The following is a 24,896-nucleotide window of genomic DNA, read 5'->3' as shown; positions in this document are numbered from 1 at the left end:
GTAAGTCAAGAAGGATCTATTTCGATGGGCCTGCACAGATTTTTCAAGTCCGTTGTCTTCAAACCTATATCTTCATTCCTGTATTTTTTTCCCATGTGAGAATTGCTCGATTTTCGGTAAAGAAACTGCCAGATTTTATACCCTGCAGGACATGTGACACGCTGTTGTGATACATGGCATGTTACTTATTAGATATACTGGCAGAAATCTCGCGACTACATATCAACTCCTTGAGATTGGACCTCTACCAAGACGCGAGGCATAGCATAGATATCTACATATTCTCACTACCTCATCCACATCACACCCTCCCCTCATGCTCTCACTAGAAGAATATAAAAAAAAGATGAAATGCAAATATCAAAGTGAAAACGAACTCTCATCCTGTCCATTCATTGCTTTCCAGAACTCGAGAATTGTCTCTTGGGAGCCGCGCGGACGACGCGCGACTATAGGACTGTACGATACATGTCAAAGGAAAAATCAAATTCTAGCCTATTTTATAATCTACAGAGCATCGGTAAGGGCCTTGTTGAGCTTGGCGATCTTGGACGAGACGCTGAGGTCGATGGTGCGGTCGCCAATCTCCACGACGAGGCCGCCGACGATGTCGGGGTTGACCTGTTACACAGACGTTAGCTAGGTGGTCATGAATGATGGAAAATAGTGATAGGCGTACCTTGGTAACGACCTTGAGCTTCTTGCCCTGGCTAAGCTCGTGCTTGGAAACGGCCTTCTCAAGGCGGTTGATGGTCTTGTTGTCGAGTTCCTGGGAGGAAGACTAGTGTAAGCGACAAGTCCGACGTGACAAAGCAATAGCCAAAACGCACCTGGGCACTGGTGATGGTAACCTCCATCTCACCACGGTGAGCACCCATCAGGGTCTCGAACTTCTCGCAGATGCCCTCAAGGAGACCGAGACGGTTGTTCTCAGCCAGAGTCTGCAGGAAGTTCTTGATGATGTCGCCCTTGTCGTTACCGGCGATCTTCTGGAGCTCCTGGATGATCTGCTGCTTGTCGCTGGCGGTGAGGGTGGGGGCAGCGATGATGCCGGTCAGCTTGCGGTCGGTCTTGAAGGTCTGAGCGAGGCTGGAGAGAGCCTTGGAGGTCTGGTCGAGAGCGGAGGTCTTGGCAGAGGCAGTGTACTATTCATTGTAGCTGTTAGTTCATATTCAATCCCCTTTAGAAATTCCTGCATGAACGATATGGATTTTGACGCGATTTGCAGGCGGAGAGGGGGGGCCGGGTCAACGGAGCGGAAAAAACGCAGACTGTGACCCAATCCGCAGAGCATCGAAGGAGAATCCAGAGAGAAATGCGAGTCGTACCAGAGCAGTGGCATAGGTTCCATCAACGCCGAAGAGAGCCACGGGGGGCTTGACGTTCTGAGCCGGGGTAGCATAAGTCCTCAAACCATTGAGAGCGGCAGTGCGAGGGACGGAGAACTGCTGGGTGGCACGCAGGCCAAGACGGGCGACACGAGCGGTGTTCATCGTGGCGGAAATGTGAGAAGACCTCGAAGGGACGGAGAGTGGAAGGATATAGGACGTGGGAACGTCGTTAAGAGGGGTGCAATGGCCGTTGGTCTGCTGCCGGAGAGTCTCTCACGAAGTTGAAGCGACGTCCAACTTCTCCCGGTTCCGGTCACGTGAGATTCCGCACACGCCGAGAAATTCGGGTTCTCTTAGTGACAGCCATCTCTCCTACCACTGGAAACGAATGAAGTCGAAGACAAGTGCAAATAACATGCTGACAGAAGTGGTTTACTTCAATACTAATGCATACTCTTACATTGAAGAATCTCTCTTACTGAAAGATGTATCAAGGACAGAAATGTCTCTGCCAACTCTAGGAAATGGATCTGAAAGAAACGCAAACACCGTAACGCCAATATTTCCTCGACCTGCCTCCGACCGAGGAGTATTCCGACCCAGTCATCAATCATGAATCGCATTCCGAGAACAGAAATCAATCACTCCGCAGCATGCTGTCAACGAGATCTCCCAGAGGACCCCAATAATCCTTACCGGTCGCCAGCCGATGTTCATCAACGAATAGAACATAATGTTTGAAACTGGTATTGAGATGGGGCTCGAGTCCCAAGTGTACAACCACAGGGTAGTGGTGGCAGTAGATGTGTGCATACACTCGATAAAGTCGCTTGAAGATCTGGCGAATCAGACTTGAGAATGCTTTCGGGAAGGGGACTCCTGTTATACTCGTCAGCCTGCCCCATCGTTGTCCTTGAGATTAAGGCTATAGTGGTGTCATACCAAGTCTGCTTGGGAACATCTGTTCGTTATCGATATTACTCTGGACCCAGCTCATCAGATGTTCGATGTACTCTGGCGCAGACATCTTCGTCGGTCGCTTGAAATTCTCCGAGTCTTGCCAGAGATACTCGAACCTGTCGCATCAATTTTGGTCAGCCGCAAGTCTTCGGTTTATTGCCGAAGTGAGAGGACCTACTCATCGGTGGCTTTCATCTCCGGACATGACTGCGGGGAGCAGAACTCGGTGATGGCGCCGTAGAGGAGGTTGATCTGATTGTAAAAGTCGACCACTAATGCGAAAATCCACCTAATTAGCTATCCCCAAATTACACTCAGGGCCCCGCAACAATCCTTCCAGTAGACTTACCATTGACTGCAAGCCACTCATTCAGATCCTCGCCCTCAGGGAGCTTCACAGCCTTCCTCAAGCTCCCGCTCCCCAACGTCGCCTCTGCAAACTGCCTCAACTGATAACTGCTCGTGCCCTTGGCAGCCGACCGGGGCTTAAACGGCGCCCTGGTTCGCGCATTGCTGGGAGGCGTCAGTCCACACAGATTCTGCTTGAGCGCGCGAACAGCAGGAGACAGGTAAGAAGGTGGCTCCGAAAGCGGACCACGGAAAGTATGGATGGTGCTGCATGAGATTGACGGGGTGAGGGCGGAGAGTTGGTGTGAAGGCGGGGCAGACGGAGAAGTAGATGAGGAAGAAGTAGAAGCAGAGGGAATAAAGGGTCTAAAGGGCACGAACATGGTGGTGATAAGTGAAGCCATCCTGCCTCTGCTTCTGTGACCTCAAACACCTCCTTGGAGGTATTCGCTATAAGAGGACAAACGGCGTTTCTTTTGATTTTTCCCGTTTTGGAGGTATGGGCTGGAAGTCTGAAAATGTGACTGATCTGCGTATGCGTTGCTGAGTGCGAAAATGCGCCTACATTCCAATGCCAGAGGGGTTAGCTATCCAGCCGTATCGGGTGTTTCTAATCTCTGGAACCTCGATCTCACTAACCGGAAGAACGACGAAAGCCAGTGCTTGGGGATATGTCGGACGGTCGGTTGAGAGGGAGGGGCAAAACGCGAGGAAATTAAGTGTCGCGTTTTAGAACGCACTCAGGCACCAAGGGGGCAAGGCTAATATCTTCGATGCGGACGATGAAGAAAATGAAAAAAGCAAACAAACAGATTAGCTGCAGGAAACGCGATGATCAACAAGCAAGCTTAAACCTGAAGATATGACGAGTAGACTACTAGACCTGGACCTGGCCCTCAGCTGGCCACAAGCAGGAAATCCGATCGGATCCCACAAGCGGAGCAGTCTGACAGTCAGGATCCATGGATGCCTCAAGGGAATAAGACGGAAGGCCCCATTGGTTGCCCCAGTTACCACCCTCATCCAAAGACTTAACTTCTCTACTGAACTGTGATGTCAGACTTGATTATCGAGTATGTGCGGTTTATGGGATACTAATTTTGATATATTTGAGCGTTAATGGAATTATGAGAATATTCATGTTGGTGACCGCTACAATACGAGTATCATAAGAAGACCATGGGGGAATGGATCCGATTCATTTAAAGCGCAATGGGTATGATCAACGCTCATGAAAGAAGAACATATACCTCTAGATAGAATAACCCTCGTTCTCTTCCGGGAGCCTCTCCCGAACAGTTTCCCCGTACACCGTGACGGGGATTGCGATCTCAAAGGACTCACAACCGAGGTTCTCCAGGCCTGACATAACCTGCCCACGGTCGTCCTCGGAAACCACTTCAAGCAGCCTAGCACCGGAGAGGCCTGTCCCCAGCTCACGGTGCAAGCTGGTAGTCACAAACTCGAACCGTAACTCCCATTCATGGTTGACTCCGGTGGTGATGATAGTCGGCGTTGCGGAGACGGGCACCGCAGGACTGAAAACAACTCGAGTGGAATAAAGCGTATTCTCGAAGAAGGATGCATGCACACGTCGCGTGGCTCGGTGGATGCTAGCATTTGACCGAACTGCCAGTGAGGATGCGACCTTCTCAAACGACTCCAGCGTGGCCCGCAGGGCGTAGCATGGGAGTGCCACATCCGTGAAATTCACTGTGGCGGTGATGGTTTCGCCCAATCGATGTGCTGGCCGATTGAGCACCACCACAGCGATCCGACGCCCATTGCGGGCAATTTCAAACCGGTTGGGGCTGCGCGCCGTACTGATGGCTTGATTGCTTCGCAGGATGGCCAAGTCAATTGCGTCTTTGCAGGAAAGCGGGCCGGCCAACGGTTCATAACTTGAGGAGCGTCTTGCGTTGACAAGGTCTGGTGGCTGCAGTAGATTTTTGCGAGATTGTTGCTCGAGGAGTTCATCTACGTAGGAAAGGAAGTCTGGTGCTGACGTCCATACATGCCCGCTAATGCTCTTATTCTTAGACACTGGCGGCGGGGGGGTAGAGCCTATTTTCTGGACCCTGGCTTCGTCTCGAAGAAGAACATAAGGGCTCATCAGGTTATGCCCAAGGATCTCTCCTTGACCTGGGAGAAATTAGTCACAGGTGTAAAGTAAGGAGGACGACCGATAGAACTTACTGTTGACTCCGCTGAAGACACGGAAGGGGATAGTGATGCGATTCACGCGCTGAGGTTCGTTAGACCCACTCGGCCTTTGAGTACCTATGACTAGGTTATATGATATCTTGATAGCTTTGCCCCTATGACTCGCAGGAAGTCCCTTGGGAAGAGTGAAGGAGAAAGAATAGGACTGTTCTTCTCCTGGTGCCAGTCGCAGATCCACAAAGAGAAGAGACTGCGGAGTGGATAATAAAGGTATCGATCGTGATGATGTAACGCCACGCATATCACGGAGACCATCGAGTTCGTTGTTGGATAGAAGACCGCTTATGGAGTCCTCTATCGCATTCCACCTGAAAGCGCCCCAGAATCCACCACTTTTACGACTTTTGTCGCTGATGGGGGCGGATCCACCACTGAGCGTACCAGCTGCATTACCTTGACTGCCAACGACCCCTTTACGTTTAACTTCTTCAAACACTGCCTGGTTGATTAACGAGCCATCGACGGTAAAGGATGCGCTGACTTGGGCATAGCCCATGAGGAGGGTTTGGCCGTTGGGTCGTCTCGGTCCCGTATCCACACTCGAAAAATGACGCGCGTGACGAGGACCACTCGGGCGATGGGTATTTGCAGAGTAATTCGTGTATTCGGATTGAAGTGTCTCTGAGGAGTTGTCGCTGGCGGAGTAGAACTCGCCGCTACTCCTATGACTTCCACTCAGGCTTGATGTCGAGATTATTCGTGTAAGCTGGGGTAGGTGACCAGGTGGAGGCATTGCTGGACTTTCTTTCCCACTTGATCGTCCCGTCGACACGGAGCCGGGATTCTCATCAATGGATGTTGCCGCAGGAGAAAGGGCCGGGCGATTGCTAGGATCGGATGTGGGAGCAGGCGGGAATTTGAAATCCATAGGCGGCAGCTGAGGCCTGCGTCCAGGTGTACGCGGTGATCCTAGATGCTGAATGGGTCTCTGCCCGTTGGATCCGGAGCGACTGACTCTGCTGGGCCCATCCAGGTCTTGCCTCAGATTAGCCGGGAATTGGTTGGTGCCAGCCTCGGAAATGCCACGGACGGTATTTCGCCCAGCTAAGTAGCGGAATACATGAGTATCATCGATCATCACGTCAGGTAATCCGAGCCTCACCTTTTGCGAAGCCATCTTCATACCCCTCATACCTTCTAGGTACGACTTGCAAGCTCGCAGAACGACCATGACCCTTCCCCGGCCGGGAACGATTGAACTGGAACGACGACCTCGGGGTTTTATCCCCAGTTCCTTCACTTTCAATTGACAGTATAGACACGGAGCGCTTGTGCTGGTGCCCGGGGTTTTGGTTATTTCGCGGGGTGGGAGGAGGAAAGCTGTGCGAGCCGATCAACGGGGAGCTCATCGACGAGGATATTCGATGCGAAGGGCTCTTCCTGGGCGCAACGGGAAAGGAGCGGCGGTGAGGACTAAACAATGAGTTTTGAGGAGCTTTCAATGAGAAGTAGGAGTCGGAGTTAGAGGCCTGAGCATTGCCAGCGCGGGACTGCTTTCGCTGATGGGAAACCTGCCCTCCATTGTTTGTCTCCACGTCTGTCTCTGCCACGTTCTTGAAGGTGATTATACATTCCACATCTTCCCCTGCAAATATAGTCTGGTCTTTCCACTTCACAAAGACCTGTATGTCCGATTGCATGGCGAGGGTCGCAGCGTCACCATGCGGGCGGTGGAGGAAGAGGTGGAGGGATATAGGAGTCGGGGGAGTGACCGCGGGTACCAGCTACCACTCTCTGTTTTAGAGTTAGCGGACGTAGTCTCATGCATACGCCAGCATCGACATGCTGTCATATGCTAAACGAAGCAGACCATTTTTCTAGTGTTGTATGGTTAGAGGGCAGAGGAAGAGCTCCAAGCGCTCTGATCGGCCAGCAGTCGGTTGGTCAATAACGTCCATGGTTCCATTGACCGGGAAGTCGCCTCGGACTGCGTGGCGCTACCGCTCAGCTACCAAGGAGTTTGCATCTACTTCTACAGAACATTATTGAAGAACTGCGCGTAGCAATGTATTGTGTCGCGTCTCTCAATCACAATTGAAGAATTTTCAATTGATTCTACTAGTCATCTTCGCAATTCTGGAGCCGGAGAATCTTTGAGCTCGTACAACTAATAATGATCACGAGCCAGGAGAATTCAATGCATGGTGCTTCTATTCTTAGGGTATATGATACACTATAATACATAGAGATCGACCAAACGGAGTCTCAAGCTGAACGCTGGGTGAACATGGTGGACGAAACTCCTCAAACAGGCTTATCATACAACACCTTTACGTCCGAGAATTTATCTGCGCTGCGCTTTGGACGCCTGAGACCCAGCTCAGACATCTGGCTCCAAATGCGATCGTGTCTTCTTTCCCACCGCTCTCGTCTCTTCTCCATTTCTTCTGGCGAAGGCCGCCATTTGCTCTTCAAGATCCGTCTGATTGCTTCCGGAGAGACCTGAAACTGCTCAGCTAGCACAGGAGTAGTGAAGCGATCGGGTGCAACAGCGTGTAGGTGTCGAATCCCTTCCAGCGCGTCGGGGGATAGCTTCTTCGGCGGATTCCAGCCCTCTTTAAATTTCTTCTTCAGGGCTTCCTTTTGGATTTGCCATGGCTCTTTCTTTTTCTTCGACTTGGAGAGGACGGAAAGACTGGATGTTCGAGGGGCTCCTGAGCATTTCTTATCCGAGGACTCGTTTGCAGCTGGCTTTGCTCCGATAGTTGCTTCCGAGGCAGACGCTTTCTTATGTTTCGCAGAATCGGTACGAGGAGAAGAACCAACAATCTCAGAGGGATCGCTAGACGCTCTTATTTCGCCGGCGCCAGTCTTGGCTGGTTCGTCCGGTTGTGGTACACTGCTAACATTTGCAGCGCTCGAAGGTGGTTGTTTGGATGTAGTAGGTATATCGTCGGCCAGAGTCAGCGAGCTGAACTGTCGAGGCCCTCTAATCCTGCGATAGGCCAAGGGTGCTCGTTGCACGGCGAAGAGACTTTTGTACTCAGAGCGAGGTCCAAGATCGGCGGCGAACTCAGAACGAAAGACATTTCGCAGTAGGGTGGGAAGACTGAGTCTTGAGGACGCGATACATATACTGTTTGCCATAACAAGAACTCGTTTGCAAATTATACGAGGAAAATAGGCAGATCAAAAAATTGTGGCAGGAGAAGATTGTTGTTGATATGGGGTAGCAAGGAATACTTTTTTGATCGATTGAAATTCAAGATTTCGGCCTAGAACAAATATTATTATGGCCTGAGGCAACTATGGAATCATGTGACTGTCCAGCGCGTGTATGCCTACACAGAATAGACAGTGGAGTCTCATGCAGGCCAGCACTAGAGCATTTGAGAAGTAGGAGTAAACATGATAATAATTGCTAGAGCAATCCTTATATATACACTATGAGTGTTAACTATTCTTGTGTGAAGCTCAATGCTATCAAATGCATAGGGGCTGGGTAAAGGCGGTAGAAGGCAGTCTTGGGACTGTTTTGAGCTTGGAACCCTGGAAGCCTTAGGCTAACCTTGTCTTGATGGCAGCATTATCCGGGGTCCCTGGAAAATTGACTTTTATGCGAGTGGGTAATGTATGTGATTGAGGATCTCTAGATGTACATGGATTCCGATAATTGCCATCAACTCTCATTGACAATGAAAGTGAAGTGAGGAGAGGTCATTTCCACAGCTCAGATTAGTTAGTGTAGATCACCGCAGCTATCTTGATGGTTCCCGCGCCAATCTACGAACCTATAGAGCTTTAGAACCAACCTAGTCTACTTTCAGGATTAGACGACAAACTAAGATGCCCGAAGGAATCAACTTCAGGACTGAAAGTTCAATGATCATATGAGATGTCAGTCTTCCAAGGTCAGGGCTTGGGGAACTGCTTGTCACTGTGTCATACCCACATTCCCATTCGCCCATCCATTTTCTGCTGGAGGGATCACTGGAATGTGCTGCTAATGGACTCGAGCCGGAGCTCCCCTCCTTGACAGTGTGTGTGTGCACTGTGTGGACGGGCGTATTTACTCCTGCTTTATCCCTATCACTAAACCTTTTCTTTTTCTTCTCGTACTTCTTCTCTTTGTCTGTGTCACTCCTTTGAATACGCATTGTGATTTGTTTTCCTCTCTCTAGGCCCACGCTCTTTCTCGACCTACTGATCACTCTTGTTCATTCTTTTCCACCACTCTTCATTCAGCTGAACTTAAAGCTGTGGTGATCGCCAGGCAACTCTTTTGCTATATCCCATTCTAACACAATTTGACCCTCAGCAAACTATCGCTTTACTCGATCGTTATCGGAATTCGCTTACAAGCACGACTGATAAGGGTATATCTACTGGATGCTTCCGTTGACAGTACGGATTAGCTTTGACAGGTGATCCTGGCGTCACGACAAATGCAACCCGGGCTTTCTAGCACCCTTGGGGGAACGTGAATATTCGCAATCTGAATTCGGCTTTTGAATGGGATGGCGAGTGGTTCATTGACGGTCAAAAGCAAGAATGCTGGGCCGGGTTCTTCCCTACGCATCACTCCTTCCAATTCGCCTGGTCTAAGAGCTCCCCGGTCACCTAACAAGACCTCCTTGCACCAATCCACCCTTTCCCTCCGGACGGTTATCGGCACGACTACGACGGACCCGAACGGCTTCTCAAGCCACGATCAAAGCAGATCGTTTGCGCTATGCGCCGGTTCGGCGGCCATCCTAGCAGAGCTGGACGATGAAAACAATGTAAACCAGCGCTTTTTCAAAGCACGACCCTCCGCGAGCAGCATCAATCCCGTTACGTCTTTTTACAACCAATCCACACCTCCATCGACGCCCGATACGAGAGCAAAATCGATATCCAACATCAGAGCAAATGCGCACAATAACACCCACAATGGATCTCCGTCTAGCGACCTGACCGAGACTAACAGCCCGCGGTCTTGGTCGTCGAGGGAAAAGATAAAGGCGGTTACCAGTGTGTCAATCAGCCCAAATGGAAGATTCCTTGCTGTAGGAGAGGTGGGTGGCATTTTCTGTACACAAGTGAAGAGCGTGGGTAGTCAGCTAACCTGGAAAACAGACTGGATATAACCCTCGAGTCTTGATCTTCTCTACGGCGAAAGACGCATCTCCGGAGGTTCCTCTGTCAATTCTCACCGAGCACACCGTCGGCGTTCGCAGCGTCTCCTTCAGCCCTAACTCCCAGTACCTTGCCACCCTCGGAGAGGTGAATGACGGTTTTCTCTTCGTATGGGCTGTAAGTCTGAAGACCGGATCGGCCAGGCTACATTCGACAAATAAGTGCATCAACATTGTTCGCCACATGGGCTGGACGGGACAGAGTCTTGTCACGTATGTTATTGGATCAATCCCTGCCCGTTACCGGTAGCAAGACTAACTAAGGCGGCAGCGTCGGAGTTCGACATGTGAAGGTATGGCGTCTCCCAGAAACAAGACCCGTGTCGCCATCGAAGTCCCGCCTGAATGCGGATCCGGCCATTAGCTCCCCCAGCCTGGCCCCGAAAGCGCTTTCGGGACGAAACTGTCTCCTCGGGTCTTTCGGAACTTGCGTGTTCACCTGTGTCGCAGGCATATCAGACAGTGAAGCTGTAGTAGGCACCGAGGACGGTGCTCTCTGCCTCCTGGACGATAGCGAGGTATCTCCAAAACTATCCCTGATCAAGTACGTGGGGTTCGGCATCTCCTCTTTGACCATTGATCCAGATCATGGTTACCTCTGGGTCGGTGGTCGGGAAAAGAGAATGCAGAAGTTCTCATTGGAGTCACTTCGGCCGTCGAGCCCAATTTCGCCAGAGCCTTCTGGTCGAACCTCAGCGAGTAAGAAGACCAAGGGACCTGCGATCACTTGTATGGGATCCCTCGGATCACATCTAGTGTCTGTCAATTCCAACAAAGAAATCCAGATCCATCTGGTAGAGTCAATAAGTAATGATTGCGAGAGAGCACTTGCGATTGCCGCTCATAGAGATGCGGTCCTCGGCATTTCTCCGTTACCAGACCACAACGAACTCCAAGCCAACTTTTTCACGTGGTCGGCCAACGGGACCGTGAAATTCTGGGATACAACGGGCAGGTGTAAGGACTCTAGGACAGTCACGGTAGAGCAGCCTTTGGGCAGTGATGAAAGTCAAATAAATGACTTGAAAATCTTGAGGGCGACTGAAGATTTGAAGTTGTTCGTGTCGGGAGACAAAATGGGTGTTTTGAGGTATTTAACCACTCCTTCCATTGAAACAGAAAACATAGGGAAGTGAAACGTTGACTTGAGCTTAGGGTCCTTTCGGGACAGTCATGGAAATGTGTCAATCAGATTCGGGCTCACGAGGCAGAGGTCACTGATGTGGCCCTTCACGTGGACTCCGACTCCTGTCTCATTGCCAGTTCTGGTCGAGATCGCATGGTTCAGCTTTTCCGTAGCACTGAAGAAAGCCTGGAACTTGTGCAGACCATGGATGATCACGTCGGGTCAGTAAATCAGCTACTCTTCATCAAGAACGGCGAGAAGCTTCTCTCGTGCTCCTCAGATCGCACCGTGTTCATTCGAGAACGCATGACTCGAGAAACCAGCGGAGAGACAGCTGTTGCGTATCTGGCATCCAGGGCTGTCACGCTTAAGGTATCTCCGGTTTCCATGACTCTATCTACAGAAGACCCAAATATTCTCATCATATCCACTGTTGATCGTTGTATACAACAGTATGATCTCGATTCAGGGAAGCACATTCGCTCTTTCCGAACCACCGATTCGGATTCAAGCGACACAGTGGTCATGACTGCCCTGAGCATGGCTTCCCACATTCCAGGAAAATGTCCCACGTTGCTTATGGGAGTCGCAAGCACGGACAAATCAATTCGCGTGTACGATATGGAACGCGAAGCGCTTCTTACTGCCGAGTTCGGGCATGCCGAAGGCGTGAGCGATGTATGCTTGCTGACCAGAGATTCTGACTGCAGTGGGAAACCTCCTAGTCGGACTCTGGTTAGCGCTGGTATTGACGGTGTCGTCATGATATGGGATTTACTGGTGCAACCACAGCAATCTCCGGATTATACCCAAACCAATCTGTCAGAAGAAGAAGTCGACAGTGCGCCGAAAAAATCGACGGTCTCCAAGCCGCCTCTGCGCAAGATTCTATCCAAACACGAGCTTGCTGGATTCCAGCGGCAAGACAACATCACAGGAACCCCAACTCCTGTGCGGGACTCCTCACAGTCACTGGCTCGCAAAATTTCCAAAATCTCCCTCACACCCTCTTCCTTGAAGAATGAAAAATCAGCACCGGCTACGCCTTCTCCTTTCTCAAGGTCTGACCGTCGCTCTCCCCCTTCGCACTCTCGCCTTCAGAAGTTGCGCAAGTCTCCATCCCCAACCAGAAGATCCACACCTGGTAAAAAGCTCAGCAACACAAACAATCATTCTCGTCGCATATCACTGGACTTCCGCTCCCGTAGCAGAAACTTGTCCAAGAGCGAATCTGGAAGTCTAAATTCATGTACGGAGCAGGTTTGCCGCACATTGAAGGCTTACCGGAAAAAATTGAATACCTCCACAGAGCATCTCCACTCCCAGAAGGAACTGCAGCGCGAACTGGATCTAACACTTCGAGTCCTGGCTGCTCGACCTAGAGGTTGTGGAAATGCTGAAACCGAGACCGACAGCAGCGGAAAGGAAAATGACAGAAATCAAAATTCCTTACAAAGTCCACATCGGATGCAGTCGGCTCCAAGTTTGCGCCCAAACGGCACATATAACCGCTCGAGAATTGTATGTTCTAATGATAATGGTGAAAATTCGAGCGAATAGCGGATTCGTTAGTTCCAGTGTCTTGCACTTTTCATGCATTCATCTGTTCTCTTTATTTCTTCCACATTCGCCAGCGGTCCTATTCTGGGTCAATCGCATAGTTTTTGTTCAACATGGCATATCACCCTTACTGCCCATTGCATGCTGTGATTCATTTTCGGTCTTGCTGTTAGCTACAGCAAAATATCGATGGAGTTTGAGGTTGGATTTATCACAATCTTTTGCATCTTATTTATCGATAGTGGCGAATCAGACAGACACTGGAAGCAATTTACGAAGAATTTCCTAACTGGCCCTATGGTCCGGACTTTCTTTGGACCTCTTCAAGCCTAAGTATATAATCGAATTGTGACGACTCCCGTAGCGTAATATATAAGCGAGTAAACATCGAACCATAACTCACATAAGTTTGGCATAGTTTTGCCGCAGCATTCTCAGCAGCGCACCGCCATCATCCTTTATCAAATCAGCCAGTGTAAAAGCAATCTCTCCCCATTTTCGACAGTCCTCATCAGCCGAGGCAATATATAAATCGACCGCTCTATTGAAAGCCATGGTTGCCAGCCATTTGAGCTCGTCGCTCGGATATACAAACGGCAAGTCTGTGTCTGCTGAGCCATCCCGAGCTAGAACGATAGCTTGGTGAAGGACTGACTCTGCCAGCGAGTAGTCTTTCGCCTCCAGGGCTATTTGAAACAGGCACCGTAGATACCGGGGAAGTTTCTGGTGGAAGGCCCCAGCGCTGAAGGATGGAGACGGCGAGGAGTGGAAGATGCAGATTATATCCTGTGCATTTGTTAGATTTAGTCCTGACATACAAGAGGTTGCTTTGATGGATTGTGGGGAGGTACCTTGACGACCTGTGCGATGTTGGGAGCTGGCGCCCCAGAGCGGAGGATACAGTCTAGGAATGCGGAGCAGAGCTTGTCGTTGAGCATATTGCTGGCTCTGTCGATTATGCTCGGGATGTCGTTCCACTGTTTGAGATTGATGGCTGCTTCGAAGTCCAAGGCGAGAAGGAGACGGTACTTATGCGTCCATACCCCACGTTCGGGTGTGGTGTTGCATGTATCAAGTTGAGCTTGCATGTGGGTTTCGAAGCGCTGTACGGATTGGCGGATTTGCTTGTAGACCTGTTCTTGTCAGTCCGGCGTGTCTCAAACAGATGGCTTGAAATACGACCTTCGCAGATGAGGGAGTATGGACACGGGCATCCGCTATCAATTTGTTGGATTTGACGTACTCGCCAAGGAGATACATAAAGACTCGGTCTTTGGTTCCGGTCTTTTTATGGTATAGGTCTGTGAACTATGCCGATGTTAGAGGATATAGTATCGTTCTCCATGTTGAGGTTACCTCGAGGGATATGTCTAAGAGGTGTAGGACAGTTGCTGAAGGGGAGGTTTTATGTATGTCAAGGGCTATGTTGTAGCTCTTCCTCGCAAACCATTCTAGTTCACTGGCTGAGTAGAGTGGCAATCTCCCTTCGTTGTTGGCACGTTTCAAAGCTATTTCGGCTTAGTATTCGACATCCTATGGATTGCGCTGAAGCTCACCTTCTTCAAATGTGGATATGAGATGGGCTATTGAAGCCGCATTGTCGCCGTCGTCTGATTCCAAGAGTTGAGAAAGCAGAATTATGCAATGAATTAGCTCAGTGACCATTTGCGAAAGACGGGTACACATACTGGAACAGTGTTGAGCCAGGTACTTCTCCAAGCGAATCGCCATCCATGCCTGCTATAAGCTGCTGAAGACATTCGATCGTAAATCGAGTATTTCCCGAGCGTCGAGCCTCTGCAGCACATGAAGGAAGATATATCTTTCCCTCTTGCTTTAGCTCGCTCAAGGACCTAAGACATGTTTGCCCTGGGTCCGGTTAGATATTTGACAGTATAGAACGCTCTCCAGACATACCAAGAGTATAGTCACCAACCCGTAAAGCTGCCCCATACAGCATGTACAGGGTAGATGCTGAGGTTTTGCATTCTTTGAGGTGTCTAACAATGATTTTATGCGCCTCAAGTGAGCTTGGATCATCTCGGGAGCAGGAGATCAGCTTCCTGTTAAGACCTCGTTGAGTAATCTCCTTGCATAGAACGCTGCCCGGCCACAAGAATGCCTACCTTAGAATTTTGCCTTTACTGTCTGAGGATATTTGGAATAGGGGCTGTTCGAGGAGAAATTCACAGCATCGCTCTACGTGTGATATGTCTCGCTTAGATATCGCTACATCGATGTGCTTCCAGACCAGCTGCGTCAAAAGTCAGCAATTGCAAGTGTACGCCAGTTCTACATGGGTTCACAATCAAGCAAGCATTGGTTGTCCCTTCGCTCAGAGATTGGCATCCAAACTCAAGGAGACTTTGAGTCACATCTTGCATGACGGCGATGCAGTCGACAGCACAAGGATAAGATTCAGTCAATGCCCAAACGAGGCTGATGAAGACGCGCTCTGTCCATGCTCTTTTGTCTGAAACAGCAAGCTTGTCACACAACAGCTGCTTGATCCTTTCCAGGAAGAGCTGGGGCCTTCCTTGTCAATACCAATATGTCAGAGAACAATACATGGGATCTTACCTGGATTCCCTGAGCTTATGGATGAAGTATAGGATACTGTTTCTCCTTAGACGATTAGTATGCCAGAGTAAGGAAAGAAACGTACGTCTTTAGATCAGCATCGTTGAGCTCCAGAGCGGCAATGGAGCATCGAAGGACTGAAAGATTGTATGAGTGGTGGCACACATTCAGGATAGGGTCGTCTTCTTACTTTCAGCATATTCATCGTAGTCAGAAATGTTCTTCTTGCTGAGAATCTCGAGTTGAAGAAGTTGGGCTTCAAAAGCATCATCGTAGTCCTGCAAATTGTCAGCAGCAGTATGATACGTTATTCTTCATCTTACACTTTTCAAAGACGCTACTGCCCTGTCGAGACCACGATTTGCATCTGCCGTGTCGAGATGAAGACTAACCCAAGCTGCAAGCATTAGCTCACTCGAAAAGCCCATAGCCTCATGGCAACTTACCCAAAGCGATCAAGACCCGGAGCCTCTTATCCTTCAGGTCCGAATCGATTTGTTGGGTTTGCTCCTGAAGAAGCTCGCTTGAGCTCAAAGCTCTTTCAAGCCATCGAGCTGCCACATCAAGCTGGCGACGTGAGATTGCCTGTGCCCCAACTTGATAACAAATATCCATAACAGTCTCTTGATGTCCGCCTCGGCTCGCTTGCGGGACCTTGGAAAATAAATGCTCTGCAATATCGGATCTACCTTGCAGGCAGGACTATGTCATCAAAGTCAGCTATGTGAATATTATGTGTGAAATGCTCATTACCAAGTAGATGCGCAGCATGTAGTATTCAGTCATGTAGGCTTCTACTTTTGCTCCGTAGTGGCTGCTCCGGTTTGGAGACATATCGTTCAAGCGAGTCGCCGCTACACTGATGATCTTCTGGCTCAAATCCAACTGTCCCTGATCTGTGTTGAATGTCATCATCAGTATCGGAATTTCGTAATGGATAGATTAGACTTACCCATACAAGTACGTGCTGCTCTCAAAGCTAGCTCGAAGCTTCGGCTGTTTTCTGGGGAAAGCCTTCAGAAACCGTCACTCATTCACGCAGGTGGACTCATACCTTGATTGGGGGCAGACGTGGCACAATCCAGCATTACAAAAGCAAGAGCTTTCACTGCGATGGTTAGAATTGCTGCCGAAGAAGCAAATTGTGAAGTTGTCAAACCTTTACTCAGTAGCCTTACCTCGCAATTGTCAGCAGATATTGCCATGAGTTGCGTGCATGCATTCCATAGCTTCGTCCCTTCAGTATCCAATTGACGACGAATGGTTGATGAGGGTACCGCTGTGAACAAGGGTATATCACCGAGATAGTTGTCAAGGAGTTCGACTGAGGTATCCGCTATCTGGGATTGTTCAGAGGTGCTTGCGTTAGAGAGCCAAGTTTGTATTTGCGTAGCGAGGGCTGATGGATGATGAATAATTAGCGATCATGGATGAAGAGAGCATGGGGTGAGATTATATTGCGGTCTTACCTAGGACATTGAGTGAACGTTCTTCAAGATCCTTGGATGACATTGTTCCCGTATCACAACGGTTGCTACTGTAGTTGGACGGTTGGAGTCTTGACTATGCCACTTGGATGATGAGAAGCAGCACTTCTACTAAGAACCTGACGGTATATATTGAGTAGAAATCTGGTTGCAAGACCGCAGTTGCTGGATGATACTATCGCTGGCCTAGGAAACTGGCGTTCACCTGACTGGACTAGTCCAGAGACAAAGATCAAGACACATAGACATGACAGCATAGGATATATAACCACTCCGACACTCAATCAATACAATTAGTTCCTCGAAAAACTTTGAGGGATATGTAACATCATTTTTCTTGATACCCGTGCAAACGTACAGAAAGGATATCGAACAACGTTCTCTAGCAGCACTGATATGGACGGGTCCAAGAGCCAAAAGAGAAGAGAATAAGAAAAAGGACGAGCGCGAGAACTATGTACCGGAACAGTCCAACAACAAAGCCTGGGTCCCCTTAATACGCCCGTAGATTGGCCCATTTTCAATTCCAGATAACAATCATTTGCTTCTGCGTTGTGACGGTAAGAAGTTGCCAATGATGAGTGAGGGACTAGGTGTACTGTCAGCAAATTTTCAGGCTTGCAACGAATGTTCTTGACACTCACATATTATGATTGTCCCTCCGAATTGTGAAAGAGAAGCAACATGGAATACCATTCCCTGGATTACTCGAATTCGGATTCTTTAGTGTGCAGCTTGTGAGCATTGCCTTCTGAGTGTTGTCGAATGCAATAGCACCGAATTTTTCCCAGTAGCTCACGAGCTGATCCTCTACAATGATCTCGTGGATTGCCAGCTTGCCATCTCGCAGACTCTCTATTGGCACGCCAATAAGTTCTGCCATCTCCTTGTTGCCGCGGAAGATCTCCCCCGTCCGCCTCCAGCAGCAGGCGGGAATCGCCATGCTGGCAAAGACACGGTCATATTCCATCAGACTTCGTTCGAACCACATTTCCACGAGAATGAGCTCGATATCGGTTAGGCTTTGCATTCTCTCCCTAAATTTAGGCCGGAATTTGTCCAGCTGCCGCAAAATCTTCTGCCGAGATGACTGCTTCATGTTCTTCTCCATATACTGGTTCAAGCGAGCGTAGCCTTTCACATAGTTGAAAGGTTTCAGAAGACCAGCATCGTATTTCGCCTTGAGAAGCTTATTCATCCGTTCTTCTGGTGGGTCTGAGCCTGACGGATCCGCCGCAGTCATATAATAAGTCTCTCTTGCCTTATCGTTCACCACTGTGGAGCTTGGACCTTGAACCGAATCATTCTGAGGTGGTTGACTCTGCGTTGGCTGAGGAGGCTGAGCTTGCTGCAGTAAAGCCGTATTATCCAGATTGGCCATTGAATTGATCAACGTTGGATCGGAGTATATCCCTTGTAGATTATCGTTCGGGAACATCCCCCCGTCATCTAGAAGGCTGCTGCTGAGAAAGTCTCCCAGGAGGTTGTATTCGTTCGTGACTTCCGGGGCATTGAACATGTAGGACGGGTGGAAGGTGTGCATATCCTGAAATTGGCTTTGGCCTCCGAGCCAGTCGTTGTAGCCCAGCACTGTCCTATCATTAGCACCAGTCAAAAAATAGAGGCAGCCGCCTTAGAACTTACGTTGTTGGGAGTTGTGGCCTATGCTGTTTTGCGCAGAGGAGGAGGGGATGTTGTTATGCTGCACAGCACTGACAGACGAAGGGGGAAGGGCGATAGTCCCATCGGGAAGGATTTGCTGTCCGGCAGCATCTTGAACATCAACGTTTCGAGGCATGCTTTGAACATTTGAAAACTCATTGTTCGAATGACCCTCCTCTTCAGCAGTCGAATGCTCGTGTTCGCTCCGCGCCCGCTTTGAAGGCTCCCTGGGTTCGTCATGACACAAGTGGCCTATGTTGCGCTTTATACAACGCGTGCACGGCCGCTCCTGTATTTCATCCACGTAGAAAAGTCAGCTAAGAACATTTCACCCAAATAGAAGCCTGCGATACATTTCACGGACGCAAAGCTGAAGAAAATGGATCAGGAAGGTCGTACCGAATCGCATGTCATATGCTGTGGCACATAAGGAAGCACCCTGCCGTCAGCAAATGAATTCTCACCAAGTAGGTCTTATAGTGACGATTGAGAGTCGCGACGCAGGATAACGTGGTGGATGAAGATACACGGGGCCAGTAGGTAAGATGTGGGCTTACCGATCGTCGACAGTAGACGCATGCTGCAAAAGCGTTGGCACGATGGTCAGCAACGTGGTCTAAGATGCGAACGCGGAGAGCGGCCGCTGCCAAAATCCCTGCAAAATGCATAACAAGGACAGTATCTTACCATGATTAACTTTGCGACGCTTCTTGGGGCTGGAGTGAGTCCCCGCAGCGTTATTGTCAGCTTTCACCGGTGGTGAGGCAGTATTCTTTGAGCCCGACTCCATTCTCGATGAGTCGCCTTCCGCCATATTCAGTTTGACATTCTCCATTGTACCATTTCGCGGCTGTTCAACCGGGACTGTGCCCGTCTGCGCGGCGCCGTTCTCCGTCATCGATCACTCTGATCTGGCCGGGCGCAAAGCGGTTGCGCAAAGCTCGGCTCGCTGATATCGCTGTTGGTGGTGGGAACACGAAGGAGCAAGTCCGATGGCGACCTGCAGACATCGAAGATCAATTTAGAGGAAGATAAATCAGACGCATTTGCAGGAGCAGACAGCAGGTGCCTAGCTGCGAGCTGAGGGGTGCGACGACGGCGAGTGATTGTGATCGCCTCATGCTCAGATTTCCCCGCCGAGATGACTACTGACGGCCGGGCGGGCTGCCCGTCCTTTTTCCCGGGCTCCTCCGCACTGGGGAACCACCGCGGCGGAACTGTTCCTGCTTTCGGGGTGTGGTGCCTCGGGCATGAGCCATTATTGCAGTCCATCTACCTATTATTATCAGCCATCAGCAAACGAAAGCTGCATGGCCATGTGCTACAGGCTACCTCGGTCTGAATCACGTTCTGTTACACAAACTTGGTACATACTAATATTTATCGCTTTTTGCATATTTGGAAATTGTAAAAAAACTTTTAATTAAAGTAGAACCAAGTTCTATGCTCCGTTCGGCTATGCGAAGCATGGGGTATTATAGGACTCCACACAGGCAAACCACTTCTAATCAACACCATCTATCCCCTAGTCCGTAAGGGGTATGCTCCCATCTGCTCGGCAGACTAAGGCTGTGGATGGTCATTCCCATGCAACCACAGAAGATCGTCACAATTTGACGTGGTCGGGCCGAGGTGGCTACACCCCATTTGGCGCTGCGTTAGGCGACGAAAGTATCTAGGTACAAAGTAGTACCTTCGATTGTTATTCATCGGATCCAAATCCTGCTATGGGCAGCTACTTGCACTTGCGACCTTTGCTGATAAAGTGAGGCCCTGATTCCCCCGTTTCAGCTCATTCGCCAAAGCTGCTGTTACATAATTGCGGATTGGATGCGAAGATCGCGCATGATTCTTGTAACGTGGACAAGTGAGCAGAATGTTCTGGGCCGTCTTGAAGCATCAGTAACACCTGTTTGGTTGGGTTTGCCACGGATTCGGCGTTGAGGTTGGTCTGTGGAAAGAGCTTCCTTTAGGAGCTCAAGGCCAGTTTGACGGTAATAGACTGAGTCAATTTGACTGTGGTAATATAAGGCACTTCACTCAGGGTGCTTCCGGTGCTGAGAATAGACTGAGAGCTGCTTCCGATCGGGTGAGTGCGTCCTTCAGGCCAGTGAGAGGGGCAACATTGTTCTGCATCGATTTCAGATGGCCGTTCAATTGTTTCAACAGGCTTGAGATTTCCGGGTCGTTCTCCAGCTAGAGCAAGACGTCAGAAAAGTGGCAAGTACTTGAAAAACCTATTTGGTCCATACCTCATCAAAACCTGATTGTGAGTCTTCTGCTTCCAGAATTCTAAAATGAGCCGCTTGGCCCTGAGTCTTGGGGAAATCGTCGAGCTGTCGTAGTGCCGGATGCTCCTTCAAAATGATGAGCGACATGTTGTATGACCAGAACCATTCAAGAGAACTCACATTTTTCATCTGCCGTTTCCTTTCCGCTTCGGCTCGATTGGCGTTTTTCTCCATCTCCTGCAGTTGCTTTGTTTCTTTGGCCAGTAAGGCCTCCTCCCTCCCAATTTCCGCCTTCAAGAGATCAACACTATCGGTCATAGTCGCTAAGCTAGATTCAAGAGACACCTGGACTCAACATCAGTATGGCACCAAACAATCCCACGAGAAATCACATACATGCTCATTTAGCGCCGCTTCGTAGTCAAACACCGACTCCTTCGTGACAGGAGGAAACGGCATTCGAGGAAGTCGCTTCCCGAGACTTGAAAATAAAACAAGTCAGTCAATAACTACCATACGTCTCGCAATCACGATCACGCGACAGATTCAATACTCAATAATCGACATACTTCCTAACAACTGCCTGCACAGCCGCCTGCGCTTCGATGCGTTTTCGTTCATTCGGCTGCCGCACGATAACGGGCCGTTCAAGCGCTCGAAACATATCACGAATCTTGTCTTGAACGGGCTCAGGGAGCGTTGTCCATTTCGACTTGATAGTCCGCTCGGAAACCTGCCGGACTTGGGGCTTCAGGTACGCGAAACGCTTGTTGCGCGCTGCATCGTCATGCGCGTCGCTTTCTGTGGAACGCTTTCTCTTTGGGGGCATTGCGCTGTTTCCGAGCTCCTTATTTTCAGACTCCGGAATCAATCGTAGATGATGGATACAGAGTGAGTTTGTTATTCTAGTCTGCCAAGGAGGGCTATTGGTTTGCTTTGATGTGCCGCCAACAACGCGCTACGGGTACTGTCACATGCTTAATCAGCCCAGGACTAACCATTGTTGAGTGAGTGGGGCACAACCAACGTTTGGAAATGTATCGCCAGATCTATCTATGGAAGTACCTCTCCTACATAGTATCTATTCCATAGCACGAGAACATCCTCTGAAGGAGAGTGGCTTGTCTACTTTTTACAATATCACGACAGATATGAAGATATATTGCACCCAAACACTCTCACTGCCGAGATCGTCTGTTCTATATCTCTGAGCCATCAACATAAACGAGCGGTGCGTCCTCAACGACGCTCTAGATGTATCATAGATCAATGTATAGACATTGGCGTAGGTGTGGTAGTATTTGATACGATATCGAGATATTTCAAGGGTATAATGCTATATACCAGTAATACAAATTAGAAGAAACGACATTATTGTGGCAGCAAGTGCAAATGTTGCTGGTATCTGATTCCAGATCTGCTGGAAGGTAACGCCTGCGTTTTCCTCTGGGAAAATGTGCACACTCTTAAATCGCTAAAACGCTTCAATATAAGGAAGTCGAAAATAAGGCCATGTCTTGCAGGGGACTAGAAACGAAAAGATATCGTCAACGCGTAAGTTGTTCGGTGATCATCGGGGCATCACTAAGCCGTTCATCGTCTTCAATTCTGCTAGTTGTGCCTTGAGGATTTCGTTCCCTCGTAAAATATCCTCAAGCCAGTCAGCAGCCTGAGTGAGCATTGCGCTTTTGCTAAAGCCCCCGCCTTTCAGCCCAGGCACAAGTGAACACAAGTCATCAAAGCCTTGCCGAATGAGATTCCTGCGCTTTTGTTCGGACAGAATGTGATTGTTCCTCTTCTGCTCTTCTGTGAGATTCTCACGGGCGGCTTTTGCTCCTTGCTGCAGCTTTGGCTTTCGGATTGTGTCATTTGATGTTCGCCTTGGTTTGCCACTAGCCGAGCTCTTTGACCGTCTTGATCTTGGTCTCGTGCTATCTGCATCGGATTGCTCGTCGTCTTCTTGCTTGATCGAAGTCCTCTGTCTTTTCTTTGGTTGCGAATAGTCATCTAGGGCGTGGTTGTATTCTCGTTGTAGGCTGTTGAGCGGAACTGGCCCGCCGGACTCTCCCCAATGAGAATTGTAACCACCTGCTGTCCGCTCCGGGCTAGGTGCTCGAGTATTCGCAGCGCTGCTTTGAGGTTCAAGGCACTCCAAATTCCCAAGCAACTCTTTTGTTCGCTCTTCTTCATTCGGTTGATCAGGCGGCGCGATGTAACCTTGGTCCATAAAACTAACATCAGAGCCCCAGTGGAGCGGGCGTACCTTTGCAGATGCTTGCTGTTCGGGGGAAATCGGTTCCCGAACATCAAATAGCATCTCCGAGGTATGGAAGCCAACAGGCAGCCGCGTATGCGACGCGCTTGGCTGTTTGGAAGATATGTGGTTGCTGGAATGCTGCGTCTTACCGTGACCGTTTGAAATAGAGTGATTGAAATTGAGCTCCGGCATGGATGGGAAATGCTGCTGTCCGAATCCCGGGTTGATTTCAGACCCTGCCATCCCGTTCTGATAGAGCATGGAAGCCGCGGCAAGTATATCAGAGTTCGCACCCTGGTTATTCGGCACGATGCCAGGTTTCTCTATTCCTCGATGGGAAAGTGACGGTTGTCCGAGCGAAGTAGTAGAGCCTTCAAACGTAGGCGGCAGTTCAGTGGACCACTCGAAATTGACCGGATCAAGGAATTTATTGGGCTGGTTGCGCAGCCAGAAATCATCTGTGAAATGACTTGAGTTCATCGTAGTGAAGAAATTATCCAGCATGTTCGATTCATTGTCGTCAAGAAGTGCAGGACCCGGAGGTGGAGCGGGTGCAGGTTCGTATGGGGTGTCCATGGGCGATAAAAACGAATCTAAGACGCAAAATCAGTTAGAGATATAGCAATAGAATGATTCCCCTCAAAATCACATACAACCAAAGGGTCCGAGTTGGGCGTCATTCTGCCCAGAACGGGAGTCGGGATCTTTCATAGTCATCGTGATGTGTAAAGGAGCGACGGATCGGAGGATTATTGGGATAAAAGCCTCGAAAATGATTGCTGCCTTGGTAATCTCAAGCAGGCCTGAGCGAGAGACAAGATGCGCATGCCTCGATGCCGTAATCTCGGATCGCAATACTAGATACAGCCGATACGGTAGCGTGCGATTTGGACGATCCCAGAGTTCTCGAAGGAGCAAGAGTGGCTAAGGTAGATACTGCGCCAAAGAACAACCGAGTGTTTTCTGTTCAGATATTGTACGAAATATGATCAGAAGGTAGGTACGAGACTTGATCGCGGGGTACAGTGCGTTTAAAAACTGATAACAACGGGTATCATACAGATGATCAACAACTGGACAAGATCGTTCCCCGCATTTTAAATTCATGTGCAAGAAGAGGAAGAAGCAGAAATATGACGATGGGAATCTGGAGACAAGGTCTCAGGCACGTACATAGTTTGGCGGAGAAGGAGGAATCCGTCGGTCTTTTCGAGTCGATCACATGCAAAAGTTCGTGCGTTCTAGAGTCGCGTGACGTAACCATATTACCAAATTACAGCTCTGTTCTGGGGAAGTTTGGTGGGCAGGCCGTTGCAACTCTGTAATATACTGTCATGGATATCCTCGGAACAATTTCCCAGAGCAGAAAGAGCAGCGATGGCTTCCAACTGTCTGTCATGAAACTGGTTTTTGAGCTGCTTCTCCCAGTCTCGTTCGCAAATTATGGGAGAGTTTGGGGGTGGTTGTTCTTAGATCTCTTTGATCATTTGCATCTCATGTTCCAAGGTTAAGGCTTGGGAGACCTCATTTTTGTGTTCCTGCTACTCCGTACTTACGGATGATCGTCGTCGGCCATTGCATCGCCTAGTCTTAGTTCTTACGTTTCTGACCCCTGAATCATCCTACTCCGGGCCAGTAATTAACTAGGCAAGCCTATCAGTGTCTTTCAATTCCCTATGTTCTAGTCTAAGGACCGAGGTCGAAATTGCCGTTGCACGGATCCACGGTAGATCATACGAAACATTGCTACATACGGATTGGAGTAGTAGCTGTCTAGTGTCTACTACTGCTACTACTACCCCAGAATACTGTTCCTCACTGCACGGAACTTTTCTCGATACCGAAGGGTTTACTTGTGAGAAACCTAATATCCATGTCAGCATTTCATACTTGAGTTGCCTGTGTCTCTTGTCGATTGGATTTCCTATTTTCTCATTGGCAAGCTCGGTCTCCTGTCAAACAAACAGTGGTCCTGATCGAGGCTAAATTCATTATCATGATTGGTCCGAATTAT

General features: G+C 49.3%; 9 protein-coding genes across 9 annotated transcripts; 1 reads left to right on the top strand and 8 right to left on the bottom strand.

Annotated features, from left to right (window-relative positions):
* Positions 1-507: 507 nt before the first annotated feature.
* On the bottom strand, positions 508-1,493 carry NFIA_087540 (F1F0 ATP synthase subunit 5; the record flags this gene model as incomplete). Its single annotated transcript, XM_001260694.1, has 4 exons — positions 508-621; positions 680-769; positions 831-1,145; positions 1,329-1,493. 4 exons carry the CDS (start codon positions 1,491-1,493, stop codon positions 508-510), a joined length of 684 nt encoding a protein of 227 aa, XP_001260695.1.
* A 475-nt stretch (positions 1,494-1,968) lies between these two features.
* Positions 1,969-3,043, bottom strand: NFIA_087530 (Mob1/phocein family protein; the record flags this gene model as incomplete). Its single annotated transcript, XM_001260693.1, has 4 exons — positions 1,969-2,210; positions 2,274-2,407; positions 2,470-2,563; positions 2,641-3,043. The coding sequence occupies 4 exons, from the start codon at positions 3,041-3,043 to the stop codon at positions 1,969-1,971; spliced, it is 873 nt and encodes a 290-aa protein (XP_001260694.1).
* Positions 3,044-3,891: 848 nt separating this feature from the next.
* Positions 3,892-6,502, bottom strand: NFIA_087520 (putative intracellular protein transport protein (Sat1); the record flags this gene model as incomplete). Its single annotated transcript, XM_001260692.1, has 3 exons — positions 3,892-4,781; positions 4,836-5,906; positions 5,965-6,502. 3 exons carry the CDS (start codon positions 6,500-6,502, stop codon positions 3,892-3,894), a joined length of 2,499 nt encoding a protein of 832 aa, XP_001260693.1.
* Positions 6,503-7,106: 604 nt separating this feature from the next.
* rrg9 (mitochondrial ribosome assembly protein RRG9) lies at positions 7,107-7,949 on the bottom strand (the record flags this gene model as incomplete). The annotated part of the gene is made up of 1 exon (XM_001260691.1): positions 7,107-7,949. One exon carries the CDS (start codon positions 7,947-7,949, stop codon positions 7,107-7,109), a length of 843 nt encoding a protein of 280 aa, XP_001260692.1.
* A 1,370-nt stretch (positions 7,950-9,319) lies between these two features.
* Positions 9,320-12,665, top strand: NFIA_087500 (WD40 repeat domain-containing protein; the record flags this gene model as incomplete). Its single annotated transcript, XM_001260690.1, has 4 exons — positions 9,320-9,859; positions 9,921-10,192; positions 10,251-11,069; positions 11,135-12,665. The coding sequence occupies 4 exons, from the start codon at positions 9,320-9,322 to the stop codon at positions 12,663-12,665; spliced, it is 3,162 nt and encodes a 1,053-aa protein (XP_001260691.1).
* A 399-nt stretch (positions 12,666-13,064) lies between these two features.
* NFIA_087490 (uncharacterized protein) lies at positions 13,065-13,753 on the bottom strand (the record flags this gene model as incomplete). The annotated part of the gene is made up of 2 exons (XM_001260689.1): positions 13,065-13,451; positions 13,517-13,753. The coding sequence occupies 2 exons, from the start codon at positions 13,751-13,753 to the stop codon at positions 13,065-13,067; spliced, it is 624 nt and encodes a 207-aa protein (XP_001260690.1).
* Positions 13,754-17,372: 3,619 nt separating this feature from the next.
* Positions 17,373-19,292, bottom strand: acuM (gluconeogenesis transcription factor RDS2; the record flags this gene model as incomplete). The annotated part of the gene is made up of 4 exons (XM_001260688.1): positions 17,373-18,322; positions 18,377-18,683; positions 18,952-18,974; positions 19,082-19,292. 4 exons carry the CDS (start codon positions 19,290-19,292, stop codon positions 17,373-17,375), a joined length of 1,491 nt encoding a protein of 496 aa, XP_001260689.1.
* Positions 19,293-20,434: 1,142 nt separating this feature from the next.
* NFIA_087470 (uncharacterized protein) lies at positions 20,435-21,454 on the bottom strand (the record flags this gene model as incomplete). Its single annotated transcript, XM_001260687.1, has 4 exons — positions 20,435-20,590; positions 20,647-20,970; positions 21,022-21,106; positions 21,195-21,454. 4 exons carry the CDS (start codon positions 21,452-21,454, stop codon positions 20,435-20,437), a joined length of 825 nt encoding a protein of 274 aa, XP_001260688.1.
* Positions 21,455-22,195: 741 nt separating this feature from the next.
* Positions 22,196-23,599, bottom strand: NFIA_087460 (basic helix-loop-helix domain-containing protein; the record flags this gene model as incomplete). The annotated part of the gene is made up of 2 exons (XM_001260686.1): positions 22,196-23,475; positions 23,536-23,599. The coding sequence occupies 2 exons, from the start codon at positions 23,597-23,599 to the stop codon at positions 22,196-22,198; spliced, it is 1,344 nt and encodes a 447-aa protein (XP_001260687.1).
* Positions 23,600-24,896: the final 1,297 nt, after the last annotated feature.

Source organism: Aspergillus fischeri, genomic scaffold (genome assembly GCF_000149645.3).
Source record: "Aspergillus fischeri NRRL 181 1099437636264 genomic scaffold, whole genome shotgun sequence".
Classification (NCBI taxonomy): domain Eukaryota; kingdom Fungi; phylum Ascomycota; class Eurotiomycetes; order Eurotiales; family Aspergillaceae; genus Aspergillus; species Aspergillus fischeri.
This window is presented reverse-complemented; position numbering and strand designations above follow the sequence as displayed.